Source organism: Taudactylus pleione, unplaced genomic scaffold (genome assembly GCF_031769625.1).
Source record: "Taudactylus pleione unplaced genomic scaffold, aTauple2 ptg000278l, whole genome shotgun sequence".
In the NCBI taxonomy this organism is placed as follows: domain Eukaryota; kingdom Metazoa; phylum Chordata; class Amphibia; order Anura; family Myobatrachidae; genus Taudactylus; species Taudactylus pleione.
In genome coordinates, this window is record NW_028284680.1 from 5269595 (window position 1) to 5295272 (window position 25678).

At 47.2% G+C, this 25678-nt stretch overlaps 1 protein-coding gene across 3 annotated transcripts in view; it reads right to left on the reverse strand.

The window, feature by feature from the left end:
- ROBO3 (roundabout guidance receptor 3) overlaps positions 1 to 25678 on the reverse strand; it is a 384819-nt gene that overhangs the window by 12210 nt on the left and 346931 nt on the right. For all 3 annotated transcript variants that reach the window (XM_088481800.1, XM_088481799.1, XM_088481798.1), the window contains exons 10-26: positions 22672 to 22753; positions 21698 to 21866; positions 20357 to 20523; positions 18355 to 18476; positions 15403 to 15619; positions 13864 to 13988; positions 13457 to 13628; positions 13180 to 13368; positions 11911 to 11934; positions 11777 to 11819; positions 11331 to 11479; positions 9574 to 9849; positions 9216 to 9354; positions 8710 to 8934; positions 7376 to 7551; positions 5981 to 6091; positions 289 to 456 (exon numbers count right to left, since the gene is read on the reverse strand). In XM_088481800.1, the coding sequence (XP_088337926.1) occupies positions 289 to 456; positions 5981 to 6091; positions 7376 to 7551; positions 8710 to 8934; positions 9216 to 9354; positions 9574 to 9849; positions 11331 to 11479; positions 11777 to 11819; positions 11911 to 11934; positions 13180 to 13368; positions 13457 to 13628; positions 13864 to 13988; positions 15403 to 15619; positions 18355 to 18476; positions 20357 to 20523; positions 21698 to 21866; positions 22672 to 22753 (2554 nt within the window). The remainder of the gene's footprint in view (positions 1 to 288; positions 457 to 5980; positions 6092 to 7375; positions 7552 to 8709; positions 8935 to 9215; positions 9355 to 9573; positions 9850 to 11330; positions 11480 to 11776; positions 11820 to 11910; positions 11935 to 13179; positions 13369 to 13456; positions 13629 to 13863; positions 13989 to 15402; positions 15620 to 18354; positions 18477 to 20356; positions 20524 to 21697; positions 21867 to 22671; positions 22754 to 25678) is intronic.

The following is a 25678-nucleotide window of genomic DNA, read 5'->3' on the forward strand; positions in this document are numbered from 1 at the left end:
AGTCACCACAGAGCTGCGTATAGATGAATACTGCGCGCTGAGACAAGTCACCACAGAGCTGCGTATAGATGAATACTGCGCGCTGAGACAAGTCACCACAGAGCTGCGTATAGATGAATACTGCGCGCTGAGACAAGTCACCACAGAGCTGCGTATAGATGAATACTGCGCGCTGAGCCGCGTCACCGCAGAGGTGCGCATAGATGAATACTGCGTGCCGAGCCGCGTCACAGCAGAGGTGCGTCTAGTGCGCAATATTTAATTGGTCAGAGAGAGCGCCCCGGTTACCTTCTCTGTGGTGTAGCGGGTGCGTCGCACTTCCTCTTCCCATGGCGGTTCTTCTCTCCACAGAGGACACAGAGCTTGCATCTCTCTCCAGGGATGAGGTGGAGCACTCTATGCGGGGGGAGCTCATCTCTTCATCAGCAGGAGGGGGCTCTGGCGGTGGTGGGAGATCTGCACAAAACAAGAGAATATGCTGCTAAAATAAGGGTGCACAGAGCGAGCTATAATAATAACTGTTACTGTATCATTATGGGTTATGTACGGTGGTCATGAGCATAATGTCTAAGGAACCCACGTGTGACCCCCACTATAGCCGCCAGCTGGGCCCGCCGTGGCTATAGCCGCCAGCTGGACCCGCCGTGGCTATAGCCGCCAGCTGGGCCCGACGTGGCTATAATAGTCAGTTTGGCTAGAGAATTGTTTGGTGTGTAAGCAGCGCCAGGGCCCGATGGTAGGTCTTAAACCACATTATATTGACACCAGCCACTGCTGTCTGTCCCGTAGTTTTGCTGTCATTGGCTCTTCCTGTATTGTACATTCAGTACAGCCCATTATTATAATTAATTAGCATTTTCCAGCCTGAAAGTACAATATCTGAGACGATTTTGGATTGAAAAGATTGTTTAGAACTAAACGATTATTGGCCAGCGTGTACGCTGTATCGCTCATTTCCGGAATCGTTTTGGTCGCTATGAATCGGCCTAGTCGTTAGCAACGTTGGGTAAAATCTTATAGTGGTTCCCCAGTTTTAGGCCTTTGTGGAAAATCTAGTTGGCCAATTTCTGCAATTAGCCTGGGTCTGTGTGTTCCTTACTCTAACCATGGGCTGACCAGATCCCCCTTACACTAACCATGGGCTGACCAGATCCTCCTTACACTAACCATGGGCTGATCACATCCTCCTCCTTACACTAACCATGGGCTGACCAGATCCCCCTTACATTAACCATGGGCTGACCAGATCCCCCTTACACTAACCATGGGCTGACCAGATCCTCCTTACACTAACCATGGGCTGATCACATCCTCCTCCTTACACTAACCATGGGCTGACCAGATCCCCCTTACATTAACCATGGGCTGACCAGATCCCCCTTACATTAACCATGGGCTGACCAGATCCCCCTTACACTAACCATGGGCTGACCACATCCTCCTTACACTAACCATGGGCTGACCACATCCTCCTTACACTAACCATGGGCTGACCACATCCTCCTTACTCTAACCATGGGCTGACCAGATCCCCCTTACACTAACCATGGGCTGACCAGATCCCCCTTACACTAACCATGGGCTGACCAGATCCCCCTTACACTAACCATGGGCTGACCAGATCCCCCTTACACTAACCATGGGCTGACCAGATGCCCCTTACACTAACCATGGGCTGACCAGATGCCCCTTACACTAACCATGGGCTGACCACATCCCCCTTACACTAACCATGGGCTGACCAGATCCTCCTTACACTAACCATGGGCTGACCACATCCCCCTTACACTAACCATGGGCTGACCACATCCCCCTTACACTAACCATGGGCTGACCACATCCCCCTTACACTAACCATGGGCTGACCACATCCCCCTTACACTAACCATGGACTGACCAGATCCTCCTTACACTAACCATGGGCTGACCACATCCCCCTTACGCTAACCATGGGCTGACCACATCCCCCTTACGCTAACCATGGGCTGACCACATCCCCCTTACGCTAACCATGGGCTGACCACATCCCCCTTACGCTAACCAAGGGCTGACCAGATCCTCCTTACGCTAACCATGGGCTGACCAGATCCTCCTTTAAGCTGCATACACACGTAAAGATTTTCTGTCCAACCATCCAACTAGTTAATTAGTTGGAATGAAAATCTGGTAACTGATGGGAGTAACTGATGATCAGCAATTTGCTCCTAAATGCCAGAAAACAGATGACAATGGTCGGTCAGACAAGTTTGTTAAATGTTTGATCTAAACAATTTGTTCAAACAACAGTTTTGGTCCATTTTCCGGCGTTTGGGAGCAAATTGCTGATTGTCATTTGCTTTCATACCTTACCAGATTTTCATTCCGACCAATCAACTAGTTGGATGGTTGGACAGAAAATCTTTACGTGTGTGTGTATACAGCTTAACACTAACCATGGGCTGACCAGATCCTCCTTAACACCCCAGCTGGAATGTTGTCTGTCTGGATAATGCTGATACTACCCAGAGCCAGCTAATCCGTATTAGTGAGGTTAATCATCTGTGATGTGAGTCAGAGAGATAATAGTAATGTGTAGCTGCTAATAATGGCTGAGTGTATATATTACTCTCTCCAATTGATTTATGGCCTCTTATTATTTAGGACTAGGGTCAGAAATGTCTGTAATAAGGAAAAACTACATTACTGGGGAACATTCCTCTTGGCACAATCTTCTATTCCTCCCAACGTTCAGCAGGAAATCCCTGTAATCTCCAGTTTAGCTCAGCCGGCTCCAAATTCCCCAAATTCCCATTTAAAAAGAAACTGAATCCCTGGCAAATAGGATCCATTAAGTGAGAGCTGTGAGCTGCTAATTACATTCAGATGCAAAGGACGGAGGAGATAGGATTTCAAGTGGTTTTTAATTATGCTCTCTCCCCAAGGGAGGGGGGCTGATAAATTTTGGGGGTTGTATTGGTGTATATATCTTTCACCTAGTGTCCGGTCTGTGTAGGAAGGAGCAATGTAGGAAATACTGCATTGTGTGCAGGCGGGATAGGGCACATACTGCTGCAGGAATAGATCAGGGGAGCAGGACATTTGTTACACAGCAGCGGGACTGTCCAGGTGCTGCTACCGGCATTATGTTATTATAGCTGACTAGTTACAGTGTCATGGTCGGACCCTTCTAATCCCAATGTACTGTAGCTGTTATTAAACTGCATCATTAATGAAGAATACAAATCATTTAAAGGACCAATATAAAACACAAATTGTGTAAGTGATACAAGGCCGGAATCTGGACCTAAGGAGAGAGATTTGCCATGTTCAGTGATATGAGAGGTCCTGACATCACATTACTGCTCCAGAGGGTCCGTCATCCATATTACACTACCGGCAGGCAGGGGCCATGTAATCCTCTCATGTCACACTACCGGCAGGCAGCGGCCATGTAATGCACTCATGTCACACTACCGGCAGGCAGCGGCCATGTAATGCTCTCATGTCACACTAACGGCAGGCAGCGGCCATGTAATGCACTCATGTCACACTACCGGCAGGCAGGCAGCAGCCATGTAATGCTCTCATGTCACACTACCGGCAGACAGGCAGCAGCCATATAATGCACTCATGTCACACTACCGGCAGGCAGGCAGCGACCATGTAATGCACTCATGTCACACTACCGGCAGGCAGCAGCCATGTCATGCTCTCATGTCACACTACCGGCAGGCAGCGGCCATGTAATGCTCTCATGTCACACTACCGGCAGGCAGCGGCCATGTAATGCACTCATGTCACACTACCGGCAGGCAGGCAGCAGCCATGTAATGCTCTCATGTCACACTACCGGCAGACAGGCAGCAGCCATATAATGCACTCATGTCACACTACCGGCAGGCAGGCAGGCAGCGACCATGTAATGCACTCATGTCACACTACCGGCAGGCAGCAGCCATGTCATGCTCTCATGTCACACTACCGGCAGGCAGCGGCCATGTAATGCACTCATGTCACACTACCGGCAGGCAGGCAGCAGCCATGTAATGCTCTCATGTCACACTACCGGCAGACAGGCAGCAGCCATATAATGCACTCATGTCACACTACCGGCAGGCAGGCAGGCAGCGACCATGTAATGCACTCATGTCACACTACCGGCAGGCAGCAGCCATGTCATGCTCTCATGTCACACTACCGGCAGGCAGCGGCCATGTAATGCACTCATGTCACACTACCGGCAGGCAGGCAGCGGCCATGTAATGCTCTCATGTCACACTGCCGGGAGGCAGCATCCATGTAATGCACTCATGTCACACTACCGGCAGGCAGCAGCCATGTCATGCTCTCATGTCACACAACCGGCAGGCAGCGGCCATGTAATGCACTCATGTCACACTACCGGCAGGCAGGCAGCGGCCATGTAATGCCCTCATGTCACACTCCCGGCAGGCAGGCAGCGGCCATGTAATGCACTCATGTCACACTACCGGCAGGCAGGCAGCGGCCATGTAATGCACTCATGTCACACTACTGGCAGGCAGCCAGCGGCCATGTAATGCACTCATGTCACACTACCGGCAGGCAGGCAGGGGCCATGTAATGCACTCATGTCACACTACCGGCAGGCAGGCAGGCAGCGGCCATGTAATGCACTCATGTCACACTGCCGGCAGGCAGCGGCCATGTAATGCACTCATGTCACACTGCCGGCAGGCAGCGGCCATGTAATGCACTCATGTCACACTGCCGGCAGGCAGCGGCCATGTAATGCACTCATGTCACACTCCCGGCAGGCAGGCAGCGGCCATGTAATGCACTCATGTCACACTCCCGGCAGGCAGGCAGCGGCCATGTAATGCACTCATGTCACACTCCCGGCAGGCAGGCAGCGGCCATGTAATGCACTCATGTCACACTACCGGCAGGCAGGCAGGGGCCATATAATGCTCTCATGTCACACTACCGGCAGGCAGGCAGGGGCCATGTAATGCACTCATGTCACACTACCGGCAGGCAGGCAGGGGCCATGTAATGCACTCATGTCACACTACCGGCAGGCAGGCAGCGGCCATGTAATGCTCTCATGTCACACTACCGGCAGGCAGGCAGGGGCCATATAATGCTCTCATGTCACACTACCGGCAGGCAGGCAGGGGCCATATAATGCACTCATGTCACACTACCGGCAGGCAGGCAGGGGCCATGTAATGCACTCATGTCACACTACCGGCAGGCAGGCAGCGGCCATGTAATGCTCTCATGTCACACTACCGGCAGGCAGGCAGCGGCCATGTAATGCTCTCATGTCACACTACCGGCAGGCAGGCAGCGGCCATGTAATGCTCTCATGTCACACTACCGACAGGCAGGCAGCGGCCATGTAATGCTCTCATGTCACACTACCGGCAGGCAGGCAGGCAGCGGCCATGTAATGCACTCATGTCACACTACCGGCAGGCAGGCAGGCAGCGGCCATGTAATGCACTCATGTCACACTACCGGCAGGCAGGCAGGCAGCGGCCATGTAATGCACTCATGTCACACTACCGGCAGGCAGACAGCGACCATGTAATGCACTCATGTCACACTACCGGCAGGCAGGCAGCGGCCATGTAATGCACTCATGTCACACTACCGGCACGCAGGTAGCGGCCATGTAATGCACTCATGTCACACTGCCGGCAGGCAGCGGCCATGTAATGCACTCATGTCACACTCCCGGCAGGCAGCGGCCATGTAATGCACTCATGTCATGGCGTGGTCAGGAGTCACAGTGCAATGTCTGGGGTCATTTATAAGGTAAATAGCATATTGGCACTAAATTAGAGAGGTCTATTGATTGTTTGTATAAAAAAACAATAATTTTGAGTTCACTTTTTATTTTTAAAACATGACTGAAATACACTGCTCTACTTTATAAACACTCCCCAGAGCAACACCACTATAGTGTAAAGTCATGAACCCCAACTAATAACCGAGAAGGAAGGGAAGCTCGAACCTCCTTGCTTTGCCTCCCTGCGATAGTGACCGGACTTTGACTTCTTGCTGGCTTTCAGTTTTGGTCCGGGCGTAGCGCTGGGATTGTCCGCTGAGACGGGCTGCGGTTTTCCTGGGTGCACAGCGAGAATAAACACACTGAATAACACGTATAACACTGAATAACACGTATAACACTGGGTAACACAGAAGCAGATTACTAGCCAGGAATTCTGCATAGCAGATAGCACAGGTTTAATCCCGTACTGTGTGTGTCACTCCTGTATGTTACACATATGAAGACTGAACACATAGATTCCTAACTTTTGTGAAATTTATTACAGCCTCTAGTAAGCTGAGGGGGTTCATATCACACAGGTCACAGCAACAAAAGATATTTATCAGCAACAATTATTATTCTTTGATATAATAAGAAGGAATATGACCATTGCATTGCCGGTGATTGCCGTCATTGCTAGGTACAGTATGTGGTGCTCTATGTCCCTATGGCCAGGGCTGCTCGCCTGCTGTATGACACATACATACTGTATCGCAGCTCTCGGGTGCTCGCCTGCTGTATGACGCATACATACTGTACCGCAGCTCTCGGGTGCTCGCCTGCTGTATGACGCATACATACTGTACCGCAGCTCTCGGGTGCTCGCCTGCTGTATGACACATACATACTGTACCGCAGCTCTCGGGTGCTCGCCTGCTGTATGACACATACATACTGTACCGCAGCTCTCTGGTGCTCGCCTGCTGTATGACACATACATACTGTATCGCAGCTCTCTGGTGCTCGCCTGCTGTATGACACATACATACTGTACCGCAGCTCTCTGGTGCTCGCCTGCTGTATGACACATACATACTGTATCGCAGCTCTCTGGTGCTCGCCTGCTGTATGACACATACATACTGTACCGCAGCTCTCTGGTGCTCGCCTGCTGTATGACACATACATACTGTATCGCAGCTCTCGGGTGCTCGCCTGCTGTATGACACATACATACTGTATCGCAGCTCTCGGGTGCTCGCCTGCTGTATGACACATACATACTGTACCGCAGCTCTCTGGTGCTCGCCTGCTGTATGACACATACATACTGTATCGCAGCTCTCGGGTGCTCGCCTGCTGTATGACACATACATACTGTACCGCAGCTCTCTGGTGCTCGCCTGCTGTATGACACATACATACTGTACCGCAGCTCTCTGGTGCTCGCCTGCTGTATGACACATACATACTGTACCGCAGCTCTCGGGTGCTCGCCTGCTGTATGACACATACATACTGTATCGCAGCTCTCTGGTGCTCGCCTGCTGTATTACACATACATACTGTACCACAGCTCTCTGGTGCTCGCCTGCTGTATGACACATACATACTGTATCGCAGCTCTCTGGTACTCACCTGTGCTGGGAAAACTGACGTTCTCTGCGCTGAGCGTTGGATTCTGGCTGAGGTTCCGCCTGTGCCCGTGCCGCGGTACCTCGCCACACTCTGCCATTGTGTGGAGACTGGGATTACTCTGTGTCAGAGGGGGGCTGGGGGCTCTCGGGACGGGGACTGATCCCGAGGGCATCCTCCTACACAGGAGAATAAAGACAGAGAGACCCTTTTACAATACTTCCATTTCAGTTTATGTTAAAAAAGAAAACCTCACATAATAAGATGCGACAATAATGAGGGAATATCTAACTTGTAATATATCCTCAGTCACCATAAACCCTTTGTTACAGCCATATGAGCTTCTACGCTAAATACTGTATTTCTGTGATTTAAATCCAGTGTTTGTTGGGGGTGTTTTTTATTATAAAGCTTTTGTCACCACACCTAATAGAGTAGGTCGGACACACAGTGGCGATGAGATGGAAACGTCACAAACATGGAGGCCCTGCGTGATTTCACGGTCTCCGGCATTGTACAGATTCCACATTGTTCAAATGTGTGCAACATAACATAAATACGCTTCAGTAAGGGTGGGTCAGGGAGGGGGAGAATTTCACCAGGAGATAGGGTACAAGGAGAGCAATGAGGTATACCTAGGAGCAGGTGCATGAAATATGGAGATACTGAAAACCTGTACCGTAAGCAAGCTTCAGAACAAAAGATAGACCCCAAGGGGGTGGACAAAGTGGAGGAGGGCACTTGTTAAAAGCATACACCATGCCTGGGAGCATTTGTTAGTAAGTTCTGCTGTGTTTTTTTTCCATTGCAGTCAGATTTCATTAATGACCATGTGTATGGTTAGATGGCTGATCCGCTTCCAATGGGAGGCTGTGAGGCACATTACCTGCACGGAGGATCTGGCTAGTCCGCTTCGCCGTTGCCTTGTCTAGGCTTCCGCCGGCGAGTTCCCCAAGGAAGGACAGCGGGTTTTAAGTGATTGTAATGCTGGTCACCTTGGTTAGAAGGGCATTGATTTTATGCTAGAAGGCTGCACTCATAGGGAATGTCCCCTATAGATGGAGGAAGGACCCTCGCCAGCACTGGGGTGAGGAAGAACCAAATATTTAGTGTAACCTGCGAGGCACCAGTCAGTACCTTTTATAGGTATTTTCTATATTTCCTGTGGAGATTGAAGAACTACAGACCCTCTCCTGTACAGTGGACCATTGCTTTTGGGTAGAACACAAAAAAAATCCCACTTTTAAATGGCGGATTATCCATTCAGAGCTTGTGCCTGCCGTATCCTCCTCTCTGACCTCAGGGTCGCTAACCAGATGCACCGTTTGGGTTCTCACCTTGGATGAGGTGGAAGCTCGAACTGTTGTAACCTGGGGATCTCCCCTGAGTGCTGCATCTCCTCCCGGGGGGACGGAGTTAGGGTGGCCGTGGACTGCTGCCCATAGGACTGAGCTGGAGAGGAGGCCTCCCCACGTGGAGGAGGAGGGGGGCAATCTTCTGGAATATTCTCCATCAAATAGGTCCTTTCCGGCAACGGGGGGCACCATTCCTCCGTGTCTGAGCTACACAATGAGAACAATACAAGTTGGCTGTCTATAATCGTTATGTAACATTCCTACAGCAACAATTCATTTGGAACGTTGCATACGATAAATAGAAATGTGCATTGTCGCCTTTCTGCGCCCCAGGGGAAACGCGGCCCGCTATTGTATGAAGTCCAGATTTACAAACATCTTACATTAGAGCCGACTATAAACAAACTGGAGGGGATGCCAGCAATCTCCTGGCAGGCACGGGAACATAAGCAGGTGCTGGCACAGTCAGGGGCTGGGTGAGCGCTTACTTCATTTCCATATCAGAGTCCTCGTCCTGGAACTGGTTCAGCTCGTTGGCTGGCGGCGGAGGCGGCAGAATTTCTGTCCAGTTCAGAGAAGGGGTTTTAACTGGTTTTCCCATAGATTTCTGTTTTCCAGACTTGGGCACTGAAACAAAGAAGAACAAAAGCAGTTTAATGGGAGCAGCCTGGCACCAGTTTATAGGCCGGAACCCGTTCACACTCATGTTTTATAGATAATTATGTATGAACTGGGCGGCTGTCTAAACAAATGTACCCCCTACATACTGACGGGTGGCTGGACTGCGCCATCGTGATCACAGCGTAGGGACGGATTAGGTTATGGCTATGGAATATTTGTAATTACCGTTTTCAGCTTTGTTTCGTTCGGGCTGGGCGTACAGGATCCCGGAGGTTCCAGGTTGGGCGTTCCACGCGTTTTCCTCCGATTCCGGAGACCGCAGGTTCTGTCCTCCGTATGGTACAACAGGGGTGGTGGCATAGGGAGTAGTGTGTTGGGAGAAAGCACCATTAAAGGTCCTCATGTCATCACTGGTGGGATCAATGGTGCTGTAGATGGGACCATCCGAGACACCAGTCCCAAATTTCTCCGTCTGAGCAATGTAGTTTGAGATCCCAGCATCTGTAGTGAAATAATTCCAAACGCCTGTGTTACACCTACCATGTCCATTATTAGCGATGAGCAGCACGTATACGTATGGGGTCATTACACAAACCCCTTTCCTCGATCTGAGATTTATCAGCATATCTGCAATGATCTCTGTGCTGCTATAGGAGTTCCCAGCAGACGTCACTATGTGATGTGGAATGTATAGAATAATCAGAGCCCCGGATTACACTGAGTGATCGCAAGGTGTACTGGAACCGGCTACTCTACCGTGTAACTTTATTTCCTGCAATGATCTAGCACCTTTAAGGTAAATAGCCATAACCTGTTCTGGACAAGTGTAGTGTTATTGTGGAGACCAGTCGTAAATATGAGGCGATAGGTATAGATCATGTTCTCAGAAATGAATAAAAACAGGCCAGGTTTTAGGCACTTTCCAGTTTCAGCACTGATCGCTTTGTAGGAAAAATCCAGAAATCTGTAATGAGTGTGGAACAAAGCAACAAGTGAGCGAATCCGACCATACAAGTCCGTGGTATCCTCCTCATTAGCCTTAAACGTGTCCAATGCAGTGCTGGGGCAGGAATGGGTGTTATAAGTCACCATTATAGGATCTCTCTGCGGGGTGTGTAACCTATAAATGTGTCCTGTACAGTGCTGGGAGGAATGGGTGTTATAAGTCCCCATTATAGGATCTCTCTGCGGGGTGTGTAACCTATAAATGTGTCCTGTACAGTGCTGGGAGGAATGGGTGTTATCACTCACCGTTATAGGATCTCTCTGCGGGGTGTGTAACCTATAAATGTGTCCTGTACAGTGCTGGGAGGAATGGGTGTTATCAGTCACCGTTATAGGATCTCTCTGCGGGGTGTGTAACCTATAAATGTGTCCTGTACAGTGCTGGGGCAGGAATGGGTGTTATCAGTCACCGTTATAGGATCTCTCTGCGGGGTGTGTAACCTATAAATGTGTCCTGTACAGTGCTGGGAGGAATGGGTGTTATCAGTCACCGTTATAGTATCTCTCTGCGGGGTGTGTAACCTATAAATGTGTCCTGTACAGTGCTGGGAGGAATGGGTGTTATCAGTCACCGTTATAGTATCTCTCTGCGGGGTGTGTAACCTATAAATGTGTCCTGTACAGTGCTGGGAGGAATGGGTGTTATCAGTCACCGTTATAGGATCTCTCTGCGGGGTGTGTAACCTATAAATGTGTCCTGTACAGTGCTGGGAGGAATGGGTGTTATCGCTCACCGTTATAGGATCTCTCTGCGGGGTGTGTAACCTATAAATGTGTCCTGTACAGTGCTGGGAGGAATGGGTGTTATCGCTCACCGTTATAGGATCTCTCTGCGGGGTGTGTAACCTATAAATGTGTCCTGTACAGTGCTGGGAGGAATGGGTGTTATCGCTCACCGTTATAGGATCTCTCTGCGGGGTGTGTAACCTATAAATGTGTCCTGTACAGTGCTGGGAGGAATGGGTGTTATCGCTCACCGTTATAGTATCTCTCTGCGGGGTTGTGATTGCCGGGACAGCAGGTGACGGCGGCCTCCTTCGGCTTGCCATTCCTCAGGAGGTTGGTTGCCGGCCAGGAGTCGGCCAGCCAGGGGTAGTTGGATGCGCTGGTGGCCAGGATTCCAGGTCTGCGGGACACAGACATGTATCAGGTAACCAACACTGATCTCATCATAGAACACGCGTGACATGTAGTCTACATACAGTATCATCCCCTCAGACCTAGCAGTTGTTACATGTATATATGTGTGTTACATATTGTGTACATGTAATCCCCTTAGACCTGGCAGTTGTGTTACATGTTGTGTACAGGTACCTGGGAGTTGTGTTACATGTTGTGTACAGGTACCTGGCAGTTGTGTTACATGTTGTGTACAGGTACCTGGGAGTTGTGTTACATGTTGTGCAGGTGTGACCCGTCTTACCTGGAAGCTATGTGACTGGACCCATCTGTATGTGGAAAAGACACTGGAAATAAGGAGGAGACCTGATTAGGTGACTCAGTAACATGTACAGATATAAACCATGATCACATTATAAGGGGGAAATGTGCAATTACCTGCTGGGGTGTAGGCGAAGGAGGCTACAGAACAAGGAGAGAAATAGGTTAGTGTCATAAATCCATCATTGGCCGTCACTGCCACCTCTGCGTGTCACTGGTCCCGTCACTGTCATCGCTGTGTCACTGGTCCCGTCACTGTCATCGCTGTGTGTCACTGGTCCCGTCACTGTCATCGCTGTGTGTCACTGGTCCCGTCACTGTCATCGCTGTGTCACTGGTCCCGTCACTGTCATCGCTGTGTCACTGGTCCCGTCACTGTCATCGCTGTGTCACTGGTACTGTCACTGTCATCGCTGTGCCACTGGTCCCGTCACTGTCATCGCTGTGTCACTGGTACTGTCACTGTCACCTCCGTGTGTCACTGGTCCCGTCACTGCCATCGCTGTGTGTCACTGGTTCCGTCAATGTCATCGCTGTGTCACTGGTCCCGTCACTGTCATCGCTGTGTGTCACTGGTCCCGTCACTGTCATCGCTGTGTCACTGGTTCCGTCAATGTCATCGCTGTGTCACTGGTTCCGTCAATGTCATCGCTGTGTCACTGGTCCCGTCACTGTCATCGCTGTGTGTCACTGGTCCCGTCACTGTCATCGCTGTGTGTCACTGGTCCCGTCACTGTCATCGCTGTGTGTCACTGGTCCCGTCACTGTCATCGCTGTGTGTCACTGGTCCCGTCACTGTCATCGCTGTGTGTCACTGGTCCCGTCACTGTCATCGCTGTGCCACTGGTCCTGTCACCTCCGTGTGTCACTGGCCCCATCACTGTCATCGCTGTGTCACTGGCCCCATCACTGTCATCGCTGTGTCACTGGTCCTGTCATCGCTGTGTCACTGGTCCTGTCATCGCTGTGTCACTGGTCCTGTCATCGCTGTGTCACTGGTCCTGTCACTGCTGTGTCACTGGTCCCGTCACTGTCATCGCTGTGTCACTGGTCCCGTCACTGTCATCGCTGTGTCACTGATCCCGTCACTGTCATCTCTGTGTCACTGATCCCGTCAATGTCATCGCTGTGTCACTGGTCCCGTCACTGTCATCGCTGTGTCACTGTCATCGCTGTGTCACTGATCCCGTCAATGTCATCGCTGTGTCACTGGTCCCGTCACTGTCATCGCTGTGTCACTGGTATGGTCATCACTGTGCGTTACTGCATCAGTCACTGTCATTACTGTGTCACTGGTCCAGTCACTGTCATCGCTTTGTGTCACTGGTCCCGTTATTGCATTTCTCCCTGTTATCACTGACTGTCACAGTATACCGCGGGCGATACCTGTATAGTGGCTCAGCTCTTTCCTCTTCTTCCTGCGGCAGTATATCCAGACACTGAAGCACATCAGGATCACCCAGCAAGCCCCACCGATGCCCGCAATGAATGCCGGCTGTTTCACCACGTCCGTGATCTGCTCCGTCAGACTGACGTTATCAGCGCTGGTAACGGGAACGTGATCGGAAGACGCTTCTGGGCAGGACAGAAGAGCAGACGGTATTACTGGTACCGCACCAGGTCACGCATGTACAGAGCACCAGGTCACGGGTCAGACACTCACTGATCTGGATGGTGATTGGCTGGCTCTTCACTCCGAATCCAGCACTTGTTGCCGCAGCAACTTCAACGCGGTAAAGAATCCCAGGAACGAGGCCCCGTATAACGGTGCTGTGCATTGTGCCGTCCACTGTCCTGTTTATATGGTAACGAGATTCATTTCCTAAGCACCAAATCTGGGGTCAAAACAAGAAGATTGTGCGTCAGTGCTGGCGTCCCCGGTCTCTCCTGTTCACGGGAGCGTTATACTATTACACAATAATCAGCAGCAATTATAACTCATGCTCATAAGTAAATTAATTAAAGGGGGGGGGAACGTGACACGAAATGATTGAGAGACGCTGGATTATTCAGCTTGTTAGACACGTCATCCTCTACATGAACATTCTTTATAATATGCGTTATACTCACCCGATAATCCTGGATAATCCCGTTCTGGTGCTCCACGGCTGGTGGCTCCCACGTGATGCTGATATTGGTGCTGTTGCTTGTTCCCACCGTGACCACAGCGACTGACTGCGGCGCTGCGCTGGGGACTAGGAATGACAGAAATCGTTTAGTCGTTTTCACACTATACAGCATCCTGCGTGATCAGAGTCATCCCGACATCTGTCACCAGTCAGCGCTCAGACAGACCAGACCCATTATATTATTTCCCCATGTCTGCATATTACCTGGTCACAGAGTCATCCCGACATCTGTTACCAGTCAGCGCTCAGACAGACCAGACCCATTATATTATTTCCCCATGTCTGCATATTACCTGATCACAGAGTCATCCTGACATCTGTCACCAGTCAGCGCTCAGACGGACCAGACCCATTATATGTATTATTATTTCCCCATGTCTGCATATTACCTGATCACAGAGTCATCCTGTATCTGTCACCAGTCAGCGCTCAGACAGACCAGACCCATTATATGTATTATTATTTCCCCATGTCTGCATATTACCTGGTCACAGAGTCATCCCGACATCTGTCACCAGTCAGCGCTCAGACAGACCAGACCCATTATATGTATTATTATTTCCCCATGTCTGCATATTACCTGATCACAGAATCATCCCGTATCTGTCACCAGTCAGTGCTCAGACAGACCAGACCCATTATATGTATTATTATTCCCCCATGTCAGCATATTACCTGATCAGAACAAAATACTCCATATACTCGGAACACAACGCTGGTGGTAAGTGCACAATGGGATCACAATTTGCTCACGTGTCTCGTCCCGTGTATTCATATTAAATACATTTGCCTGTACGCTCATGACGGTCATTTAGGCTGTTTTAAATCTAACTGGTCACAAACCCCAGTTTATCAAATAATAAAATAAACCTGGCGTGATGTTGAGCGCACATGGTCATCGTTTGATGGCGCTAATGATACTACGTCGGATCACGCGTTGCCGCTGGATCTGGCAGGTGACCATAAAGGTCGGCTCTGTTGTTGCTATACATACAATGTATATGTGTACATCTAGCTATCTATGTGCTAATAACAAGTATTGCAGGGGGTACGTTACAAAAATAATGGCCCTGTCCTATTACCGCAAACTGTGCTTCGTACCCATCAGAGACATATAACATTTTATTACTATGTATAAGGGGGATGAACACTTTTTATAGCCGCTGTAAGTCTATAACATCACAACGCTTCCCACAGATATTTCATATAACAGCTCTGTGTGTCAGTAACACACTAAAGTGACTTATTACACAACATCAGAGAAACCTCCACACTATGCATACACTGCCAGTGCTCCTATCTATCAGCGGATTACGTGTGACACAGCGTGATAAGCCGACACTCCCAATCTCCTCTTATCATCTCTAACTACTTCCATCCACAGCGTGGACCCAAGAGCTTTCCAATTAGCGGGTCTCCAGTCTGTTGTCACCTCATTCACAGCCACCTGACACCCTTCACACTACAATCTCCCCGCTACCTTCTTCCGGCATGCGGACCAGCAGGACGTCGCTGTCCATTCCTTGGAACTCGTCGAAATAAGGGCGAATCTTTATCTCATACTCCCGGCCTCTCTTCAGATCTACCAGGATGGTGCTGCGTTCAGAGGGGGACTTGACGTCTTGCACCACCCAAATGCTGGATTTGGGGCGATACATGACCCGGTACCCCTGAATAAATTGAGCTTGGCGATCCACCTGCAAATAGTGAGAAGAGATTAGTTTATGCATGTATGGAACACACGCCAGCAGGGACATGTATTGCACACGTGGGAGGTTACACTGCAATAACGTTAAACAGAAAATCAGTCTTAAAATGGCAAAGCTGAAAAAACAAACAAAAAAAAAAACAACTCGACAAAATTGCTCTCAAACTTTTTTTTACTTTTTAATTAAGACCATTATTAAATGTTTGATCACAATCCACGACCATTTCTTAATATCTGCCGACAATTTATTTATTTTTAAATTATACTGGCTTATTTTTCTTAATACCACTTTCCCTTATTCTAAACTACCATGTCATTATTTTTTTTATCCTAATTATGCAATTAAAAGTCCATTAATAACAATATTTTAATACTGTTCTAGCATTGTTAATACACTTTCCTAGAACAGATCTCAGTTACACATTTCATATTCCCGGAAGTAATGTGTTTTAAATTAAAAAAAATAAAAAAAAAATTATATAGATTTAATAGTTGGAAATAGGATGATAATAAAAAAAAAAAGAAAAAATTCTATATATATAAATTTTTTTTTTATGAAAATCGTATTAATAAACACTAAAAAAATGTGCCCACAACAAAATGTGGGCTATCCAAGATTATATTTTGTATCAACAAGACCCAAAAAGTTTACTGGTTGGAAAATAAGACAAAGAAAAACCGATGATATATAGCAATAAGCCCCACTGGCCCTTCTAAGAGCCCCCAATGACGCATACTGAGCTGGAATACACTGTGAATCATAGAGTTTAGTATTTTCTTTTTAATTATTTTTGTTTCGGCATCACTTGGCAGCAGTTCCAGGAATAACACGCACTGGGATGGAGGCGATATATATAATGATCCGCGTGTTTCTTTTAGTGCCGCATTAATAGGGCGGACTCATAAGTAATAATAAACAAGACAATGTCTCCATGCTGATAAGACCCTGGAAATGACAGGATTAAATAGCTGTTTTGTTTCATTCGTCTCCTTGAACACCCTCCTCACTCCGCCGCGCTGTGCGCAAGACAAAGCCGGTAATTGTACGGACAGGGTTACCGCGACACATCTACCAATTTGATAATCTCATACCATTTAAATCACACTTATTATAAGGAACACAAATACTGAGCTGTTTCCATTCATAGAGGATTTTCCTAACTCGCCCCTAATAAACACTCCCCTGGGGTGCAAAGCTGAATAGACATTTCCCCTTCAAAGCACTAAGAACACTTAAGAGCGGTTACATGTGATAAACTGACCTGTACATTATGCGCGCAAATTTCATCATTTTACCAGGCCTATTTTATGTTTAATTAACGTTCGCGATTAGAAAAAAAACCTAGAAACGTCAATAACATATCAGATAAACATAAGTTGAGATGTTGCACTAATCGCTGATAATAGAATCACATGATCCGAATTGATAAAACTGCACATTTTGCCTGGGGGGGGGAAGGGTGTCAAGATTCACTTAGGGGTCCGCGGTCTTTGATTAGCTGGAATTCGCCTTGGTTGCCAAGGACAACAGGGACACTAATGGGAGACTTCACCAACAACTGGCGTCAAAGGAAGATATTGATTTAAAGCATATTATTACAATGGCTGAGCCCTGCATCGGGGGAATGTAATGGCTGGCATTTTGGTGACGAATAGCTAATTATTGCCATTGCCTTTGTTCCGTAACAGCATGAAAGGCAGCGTAATGCCGGGGAGGATAGGATAGTCCTCAGTGCACAAAGTAATGGCGTCAGCCCGCTTCCTGCATTCACATATAGCGACTAAGACCTGCGCGGAAACGTTCAAAATTGGATGGAGTCTCACCTGTTCCATGGCCTTGTTTGTGGCCAACGATCCCCGACTAGAATTTATGGTTCAAGTGAATATATTGAAATATATATATATATATATATATATATATATACGTAAAATATTCACGGTTAAAATGTAATAGTTGTCGCACTGAACAGGATGATGATTATTATTTCGCCTGATCAGAATGTATGACCGCAGACATCTCAGCTATTCTTTTGCAACCATTCCACAAACTATTCCCAGAACCGGTACGTTCTCAGCATCGCTAGTGATGACAATACTATCTGACAGGTCTGATGGCCTCGCTGTCACTCTTCTCACAGTACAACACTGTGGGGGAGATGCACCAAGCTTTGGTTGGAGAGAGATAAAGTGAAATTGTGGCGAGGGATGAGGGGGTGAAGATAAGTGTTTTGCATTATCCCAAATGCATGGCGACGTAAAATGCGTCAGCGCTCAGTGATGGACGCATAGATCGTCACCATCTGAATTTGTAACCCCCCCCTGCACATATCCCAGAGGTCATCACATATGATTTAATAATATGGTGCAAAGAGTGCTGTAATCCACGGCAGCCAATAAGATTCCAGCTTTTAGCAGTTTAGTGTTGTGAGCTGAATGAAAGGCGACACCTGATTGGTTGTCACAGCTCACACCGCAGGTGCACTGGAATTCCTCATTGATGTACTGTTATTGCTTCCCGACTCCTTTTGTTCAGTTTCTTTTTGGAACCTGCACCTGTCATTGTCCCACTAATAGGTTTAGTCTGTCTAAAAACTGCACCACTACCAGCCTATTGCACCAAAGAGCAAAGATGTATTCCGGTCCCCCATTGTACAGCGCCGTGGAGGATTATATATATACATGATTCTGGCAGCCGTGGTTATTTAGGGGTAGAATGAGACTTACTGTCCACGTGACCTGCACGGTGGAGGAGGTGAGGATCATCGGCTTCTGGAGCTGAACTACGACCTCCCCGAGTTCGCGCTGCACTTGGCGATGATCGACGCCTTGTCGTGTGGGACTGACATCTATAAAGTGCACAAATGATTACTCCTCGTTATGCTGGAAATCCTGTGCCTTTCACATATATACATGTTTACAAAGAGTCCTATCGTACTACATAGAGCATGAATCAAAATACAAGTAATGGCTAAAAATACGAACAAATTGATTTTTCACATCTCATGTGCAGCTAAGTATCAGATAGCACGTAACTGGGAAAAACTGATACTCCAACTCGTCAAGAACTCTTGAACAGAATTTGGTTTATATCTAAAATGGAGTACACTACCAGTTTTTTGAATAGCTCAGTGGAGAGGTTTCACTCTATTTGGTCCTCCTGGTACTCCTCTCAGGCGATTACCCTTCCTGGCCTCACGTGAACTATCATTCATAATTTTTACCCGGTTTCGTTATTTTCTCTTTATTTATTCATTATTTTTTATTTGATTTATTTACTTTTTTTCCGTTATTATTCTGTCCCCCCGACTCGCTTATATTTACTTATATTTTTTCTCCCTTCCCCATCTTTTCCCTTTTTTTTTTTTTTTTTAGTCACCCTATTTTTCTGCTTTATCTCTTTACCTTTTTCTTTTACTATATTACAGTTATTCTATTATAGCTTTATTGCAATTTATGAGGTTGTTTTCTTCAATTATTATAACATAGAAGAACCTTTCTTACTTTTGTTGTTTATTTTATATTTTGATATGTACAATTGTTATGTATTAGAGATTTATTGTTTATCTCTAGAGTCTATGGGCCTGATTCAGAGCCGGACGCTCTGACCAGAGCGCTCGCTCTGAATCAGGGCCCTCCTCCATTAAAATGGAGCGTTCTCCTGGACGCTCGTATAGCTGTGGGTGACCACCCACAGCATATACGAGCGTCCAAAAAGATGGTCGCGATGGTCTTGACCATCGCGACCATCGGACTTGCGACGGAGACCCTGCGGTAGGGTTTCCCAGCCACAAATCCTGGAGTGATTTTGGCTCTATCAGAGCCAAAATCACTCCCACTGACATCACTAGTGATGTCAGTGGGGCCGGCTTGAGACGGTAGGCGTTCCCATGGGAACGCCTCTGTCTGGCAGGCACGCCCACCAAAGGGGCGTGCTGTCAATCAACATCGACAGCACGCCCCCTTTGGTGCGAGACCCGGAGCGATGGAGAGCCCGTCGCTCGCCGGGTCTCGCGCATGCGCACGATGGAGCTCCCTCCGTCGTGCGCATGCGCAGTGGGGAAACATCGACCCCTTTGCGAGCGGGTCTGAATTACCCCTATGTACATTGAGATGTAATACTATTTTATATATCTAGTCCTATAAAACTAATAAACGATTTAAAAAAAAAAAAAAATACAAGTAATGGGGTCTGTTGTTTCTATGTCTGTTCCTTAGCCCCAATACCCATTTACAGCCACTAGCACCTTCCTAGCGCTGGTCACATGTGTCACGTCTGCTAAGAGACCAGATCTGTGCCCATTTTCACTCCAAACAGGGATGGACCAAATGGGGCAGATCTGGTCATTTGGCATCCAGATTATTGGCCCACCGGCACCAAATAAAATCTGATCAGCGCTCATTGGGGGTCAGTAGATGCCAAACTGTACCAGAAGTCCATTTCTGTCTACACTGGCCAGACTAGCAGGTGACCAGTGTGTATAGAGGATGTTCAGCTACGATTATAGTATTTGTTTTGGGGGTGGAGACAGTGTCCCCCTTGATTTTGCACAGACCCGGATATATGACCAGGATGATGTGTATCCAAGTTCATCTTATCTTCCTTACTGGTCACAGAATAGTCATTTGCTGGTCATCGCACAATCCTGGCATCATCACTGTATTCACAATAACTGTAATAGAATCATTTCAGGACCAATCCCCCTGCGCCCTTGCTCGATGGACTTACCCTGAGTGCGCACAGGTTCTGATATGGGGCTGGGGTCGCTGAGGCCGTACGAGTTCACAGCTCGGATGATAAAGAGATAAATGGTGTTTGGGTTCAGGCCAATCACGGTGTGCTTCTCAACCTTCACGTCGTCGGCCACGGTCTGCCAGGTGCTCCCGGCTGATTGGCTGCATTAGGTTAGACACATCAGACATGGATTCAGTACGGTTAATGCCAGGCAGCTCTTCCACAGCGCTACGGTCTATGCACGGCTCTAAGAGTCCACAGCGCTAGGAGGGCTGAAGTCTGTGGCGTCTATGAATTTATAAATAGCACTGTCCCGCCTTCCTACATAAGGCAATGAGAATACCTGCGCAGATCGGTGGTTAGTACAATACAATTAAAATAAGTATTAATCATAACTTTTTCCTCAGCCTGCACATGGCCCAACCATAGATTAGTCACTGTACATAGCTCTTACATCCAGTGTATGATTTCTCTGTGTCACATGACCTGAACTTATTAAAACTTTTCTGCTGACAGTCCTAGGGGGGCCATCGCAGTGTCAGCCTGGTGTATTTCCTCTCCCAGCCCTTCCACGATTCACACTACATCCTGATTTATGCTATATTTTCCCTCCTCCGTGTTGCTGACTAATCTGTTCCCCACCTGCACTCAACATAAATCTCGGGGAGGCACAAAGCAGATGCTCGCAGCCAGCCCAATACGGTGGACGCAGCAGCAATATGTTTTTTTATGAAAACCGCTGACCCAGCACTAGGGCAAAGAGTCAGTAGCCCCAAGGGCCAGGATTCCATTTTATTGTAGCAATGTCGTTCATTGAAATACCAAACTATGGCGCAGAACTTCAATGTATAAACTAAATTAAAATAAAGGAACGTTTTTTTTTTATTTAGGTTTGTTTCCTCCAAAGTATATTATTATTATCATTTATTTATATGGCGCCACAAATGTTCCGCAGCGCCTTACAAAGTACATAAACAAGTTGTAGACAAGCGACTTACAGAACAATACAATACAGGACCAGGACATGGGTAACATATATTGCTACATAATAAAATAGACATATGTTTGTGTGCTGGGGATATAGATTCTCATAGAGTTGCCCATTTCTGTCTTATCACTGGCATAGACACCCACAGTCGCTATACCTGTTGTAGTACTACAAGCCTCAATCTGCCCCGACAGCCAGCCCTGCCCAGGCCAACCAATATCTCCGTAATATAGGTTATTATAACAAAAGCCATAGCACAGCGGATTTTATTGCCTTAAGCAAACAGAGCATTACAACAACAGTGCAGATAGTAGTTGCAGAGAATAATACTTATTAAAGGGCTTTACCTGAATGCTTCTATGATGTAAGATAAAACGGGAGTACTCCCAGCCTGGGGGTTTGGCTGCCATGTCAGGGTGACGCTGTTCTTGGTGACATCGGTGACAAGAGGTTTGGAGGGGGAGCCAGGGACCAGACTTGGCTCGGAAGGCTGCACGTTTATCAGAGAACCCTTTTCTTAAAGGCAAAAACAGACACAGTCTTCAAACGATGGGGCAGAGACATTAGTAACACGGCCTCATAGGGTAACACCACTCAACAATGATGTTTCCAAATTAGAATTTATTTTACAACTTCCGGTGCTACAAACATTTCTGATGACTGAAATAGGATTACAGACACGAAATACTGACTTAAAAACAAAGAAATTCATTGTTGCTGACAATTGATAGAGTCTTAAGAGTTGACCCTTCTGAGCAACCGCTGTAACCATGGAAACAAACTGTGGACTGCATTTGCCTGTTGCCATGGTTGCAGAGTGTCAGGTGCCAGCAACTGTATGTTTCAGTGTTTAATCAGGCAATTTCAGGCAGAACACCAATTTACCTCATGACCTTCCAGAAAGTTTTGTCAAAGTGCATAATTATTTCGTTTTACACATATCCCATTTTAGGTCAGTTACCCGTTAAGCAAACAGACATTTTACAACCACTGGCTTTTAATTCATCCATTGTGGCTACAGTTGAATCTTGATCTTCCTAAAGAACTGTACCCCTGTGCACTGATTATAAGATAGTGTAAAGTTAGTGTGACGGCTCCTTTGCACAGCTTATATCGGACACATGAAAGTGTTTATATGGACCTCTATAACTGCACAACACGGGCAATACAAGTGACTGTTTCCTCTCCCATTACCACATATTTGTTCTATAAAGACTGCTGGCAAATCATAAGGGACTGAGCCAAGAAAGCCTAATGGAGCTTAAATAACGGATGTACAGTACAGTGAGGACTACCGACACCCAATGCGGACTGTAGTTACCTTGAACCGCTAGGTAACCACTCCAGGTTGTCTCCCCGGTAGAACTTGTGGCAACACAGGCGTAGACTCCGGAATCTGTCACCTAAAACGTAACAGCCATTATAACACTGATAACTTGTACAATATCACTCATATAACATACACTACTTTTTGTACATACGTTGGGGACATAAAAGTACAATAGTAACTTCTATCGTAATCGCAAATCAGTAGACCAGACGGAAATTAATTGTGTTATATGAATTTCACTGGGTTCAATGCGCCAAATCTACAATAACATAGCTAAGGGTCCGCACAGACGCAATGCAATTAAATTCAATGAGCTCTTACAACTCTCTTAGCATATGGCACAGAGTCTTGCAGTGAGATCTGCCATTCAGGACAGTCTGTCTATGTACATTCTTCTGATAAATCTCATCAGGTATTGATCGCGTTCTCAATAGATTTATGGACAATTTAACACAGACGTTAACAAGACAAGGAGCTGCCACAGAAGATAACACAGGACTTGATCATGGTGGGGTGTGCCCAACGTTTCTGAAGGCCATCCTCAGTCCCCTTCCCTAAAAACACCCCTTCATTGCCATCAGTGACCCTGAAGGGAAAATACCTCCCAATGGTCCTGGAATCGGGACAGTTAGTACTTATGGATTTGGGACTAGCTGGTAAGGAAGGGACCTGTATACCACAGGTAGCGATTGCTGCACTGTATTCCTGAGAACTTTCTAATGCTGAACACACTATTAGATAAGCTCCTTATTACTTCCTAGTTTGCCAAATGCTATATTGTTTTATAGTTTAATAAGATATTTTTTTTCCTATTTAAATTTTGCTTAAATATCATGGGTAGTAAAATGACCTCACATGACGTAGGTTGTGCTTGTGCCAATGAAAGGGTGTTTTTAGGGGAGGTAACTATGGGGGAGCCCAGCACTGCGCGGAGTGCAGGACATGCCCCCAACGACGCTTAGTCACTCCCATTCTTGGGTCTGAAATTCTGGGAGGTCTGATTTGCCTGAATGTGTACAAGGAGTTAAACCAGAACGTAAACTCATTAATGCAGACATGTAATTAATTATGTTGCTTTGCATGGTACCGAAGGAGGTGACAATCACAATTCATTCTTGTAGGATTTAAAACAAGGATTTATCTTTTAACGGATGTGATATATATATACATATATATATACATATATACATACATGACTCAATAGAGCCAGACATGAAAAGGTCTTGTTATTAGAAATTGTATTAGATTGTTTAGATGAGGATTATGTTCTATATGGATATTTCAACAGTATGTTATCAATATAAAGCTAAATACACATCTGAACGCCCATGCAACCCAGCAATATATCTATATGCCTTAATGTATCAAAGGATAGCTTCTTACCTATAGATTGTAAGCTTGCGAGCAGGGCCTTCCTACCTATATATCTGTCTGTTATTACCCAGTTTTGTTCTATTAATGTTTGTAAAGCGCAACGGAATATTCTGCGCTATATAAGAAACTGTTAATAAATAAATGTTGACCGACATGTTCAATAGATAGTCGGGGTCGGCAAGGACCCGGCGTGCACGCGCATCGCTGGTCCTTGCCGGCTATCCACTAGCAGACTTTCTGCACGTTCTGACCAACCTCCTGGTTTTGGTCACATCGTGCAGAAAGTCGGCAAATGGATGGGCCCCTTTAGGGAGCTGTGTCTGAGCTGGGAGCAAAGCACAAAGGAGACAGTAACTTTGCCCCTTGGTAAAACTGCCCTGCAGGGGGCAGATATAAACTGTGCAGAGAGAGTTAAGCTGCTCATCCACTAGCAGACCTCAAAACTATTGCACGATTACGACGTTGTAATTGTGTAGTCGTTGGTCAGTCTGTGATGAGCCTGCACTGAACGAGCAGTCGTTCAGTGCAGGCTCATCAATCATCTGCTAACATGCTGAACCTGACGTTATCGTCAGGTTGTCCAGCATGTTTAGTTGTCCAGCATGTTTGCCCGATGATAGATGTCTAAACGACCAGCGGGAGCATGCACTGCTGATCGTTTTAGACATTTTTGCAAACGATTTATGAACGATTGAACAATACCGATATCGTTCAACCACTCAACTTAATCGTCTAGTGCAGGGATGGGGAACCTTATAAGGCCCTCGGAATCATCTGGTCTGGCCCTCAGAGCTTTTTTCTGCTAGCCATAATCTATTCAGCAGTGCCGCTTGAAGCGTCCTTAGGACACTTCAGATGGTCACACCGCTTCCCTTACAGCTCCCCAGAGCATCCTCAGGATGCTCCGGGCATTGCTGTAATCACAGTTGATTGTGGCCCCACCCCCGTGTGAAGTCACATGGAGGGGGCGTGGCCCGGACCCGTCCCGCATATAATGTTATATATATCAAATGGCCCTCGGCAGAAAAGAAGGTTCCCCACCCCTGGGTTAGTGGATGGGCAGCCTTAGATTTGGGAGGGGTGTGTCCAGATTCAGATCTAAACTGCAGTGTAAGAATAAGGCTGCCCAGCATTTGTGGGCTACATGCAGAAGCAGTCGGTATTTACCCTACATGTACAATAATTATTTTATTTGCCCCCCTTGCATTGCAACATGGTTTGCCCAGGTGCACAGTTACTTGTTTTTTGCTTTGCACCCACCTCAGAACCAGTGCCTGGGTGCCCCCAATATCTCAGGTAAAGCATAGCACTGAGCCCAGCCCCACACCCCCCTCCCGGCCTCCATATGACACATTGCCTCCCGGCCGCAGAGCTGCTGCGATGAGATGATGCCATTAGCTGCTCAGAAACACAGGAGTTGCATTAACCTTCTGGCTCTGACACAATGACGGAACACGAGTAACGTTGAGGATTTCACTCCCCGCTGACTCTCTGCATCAATTTTTCAGCAAATATTTAGCGTGCCCGGCGTGTCCTGTAAGTAATTCATGAGTACCCTGCATTTTACCCTGCAGTGCAGGTCTAGGGTGCGGCACGGCTATGCCATGCTGTAACACACCGGTCT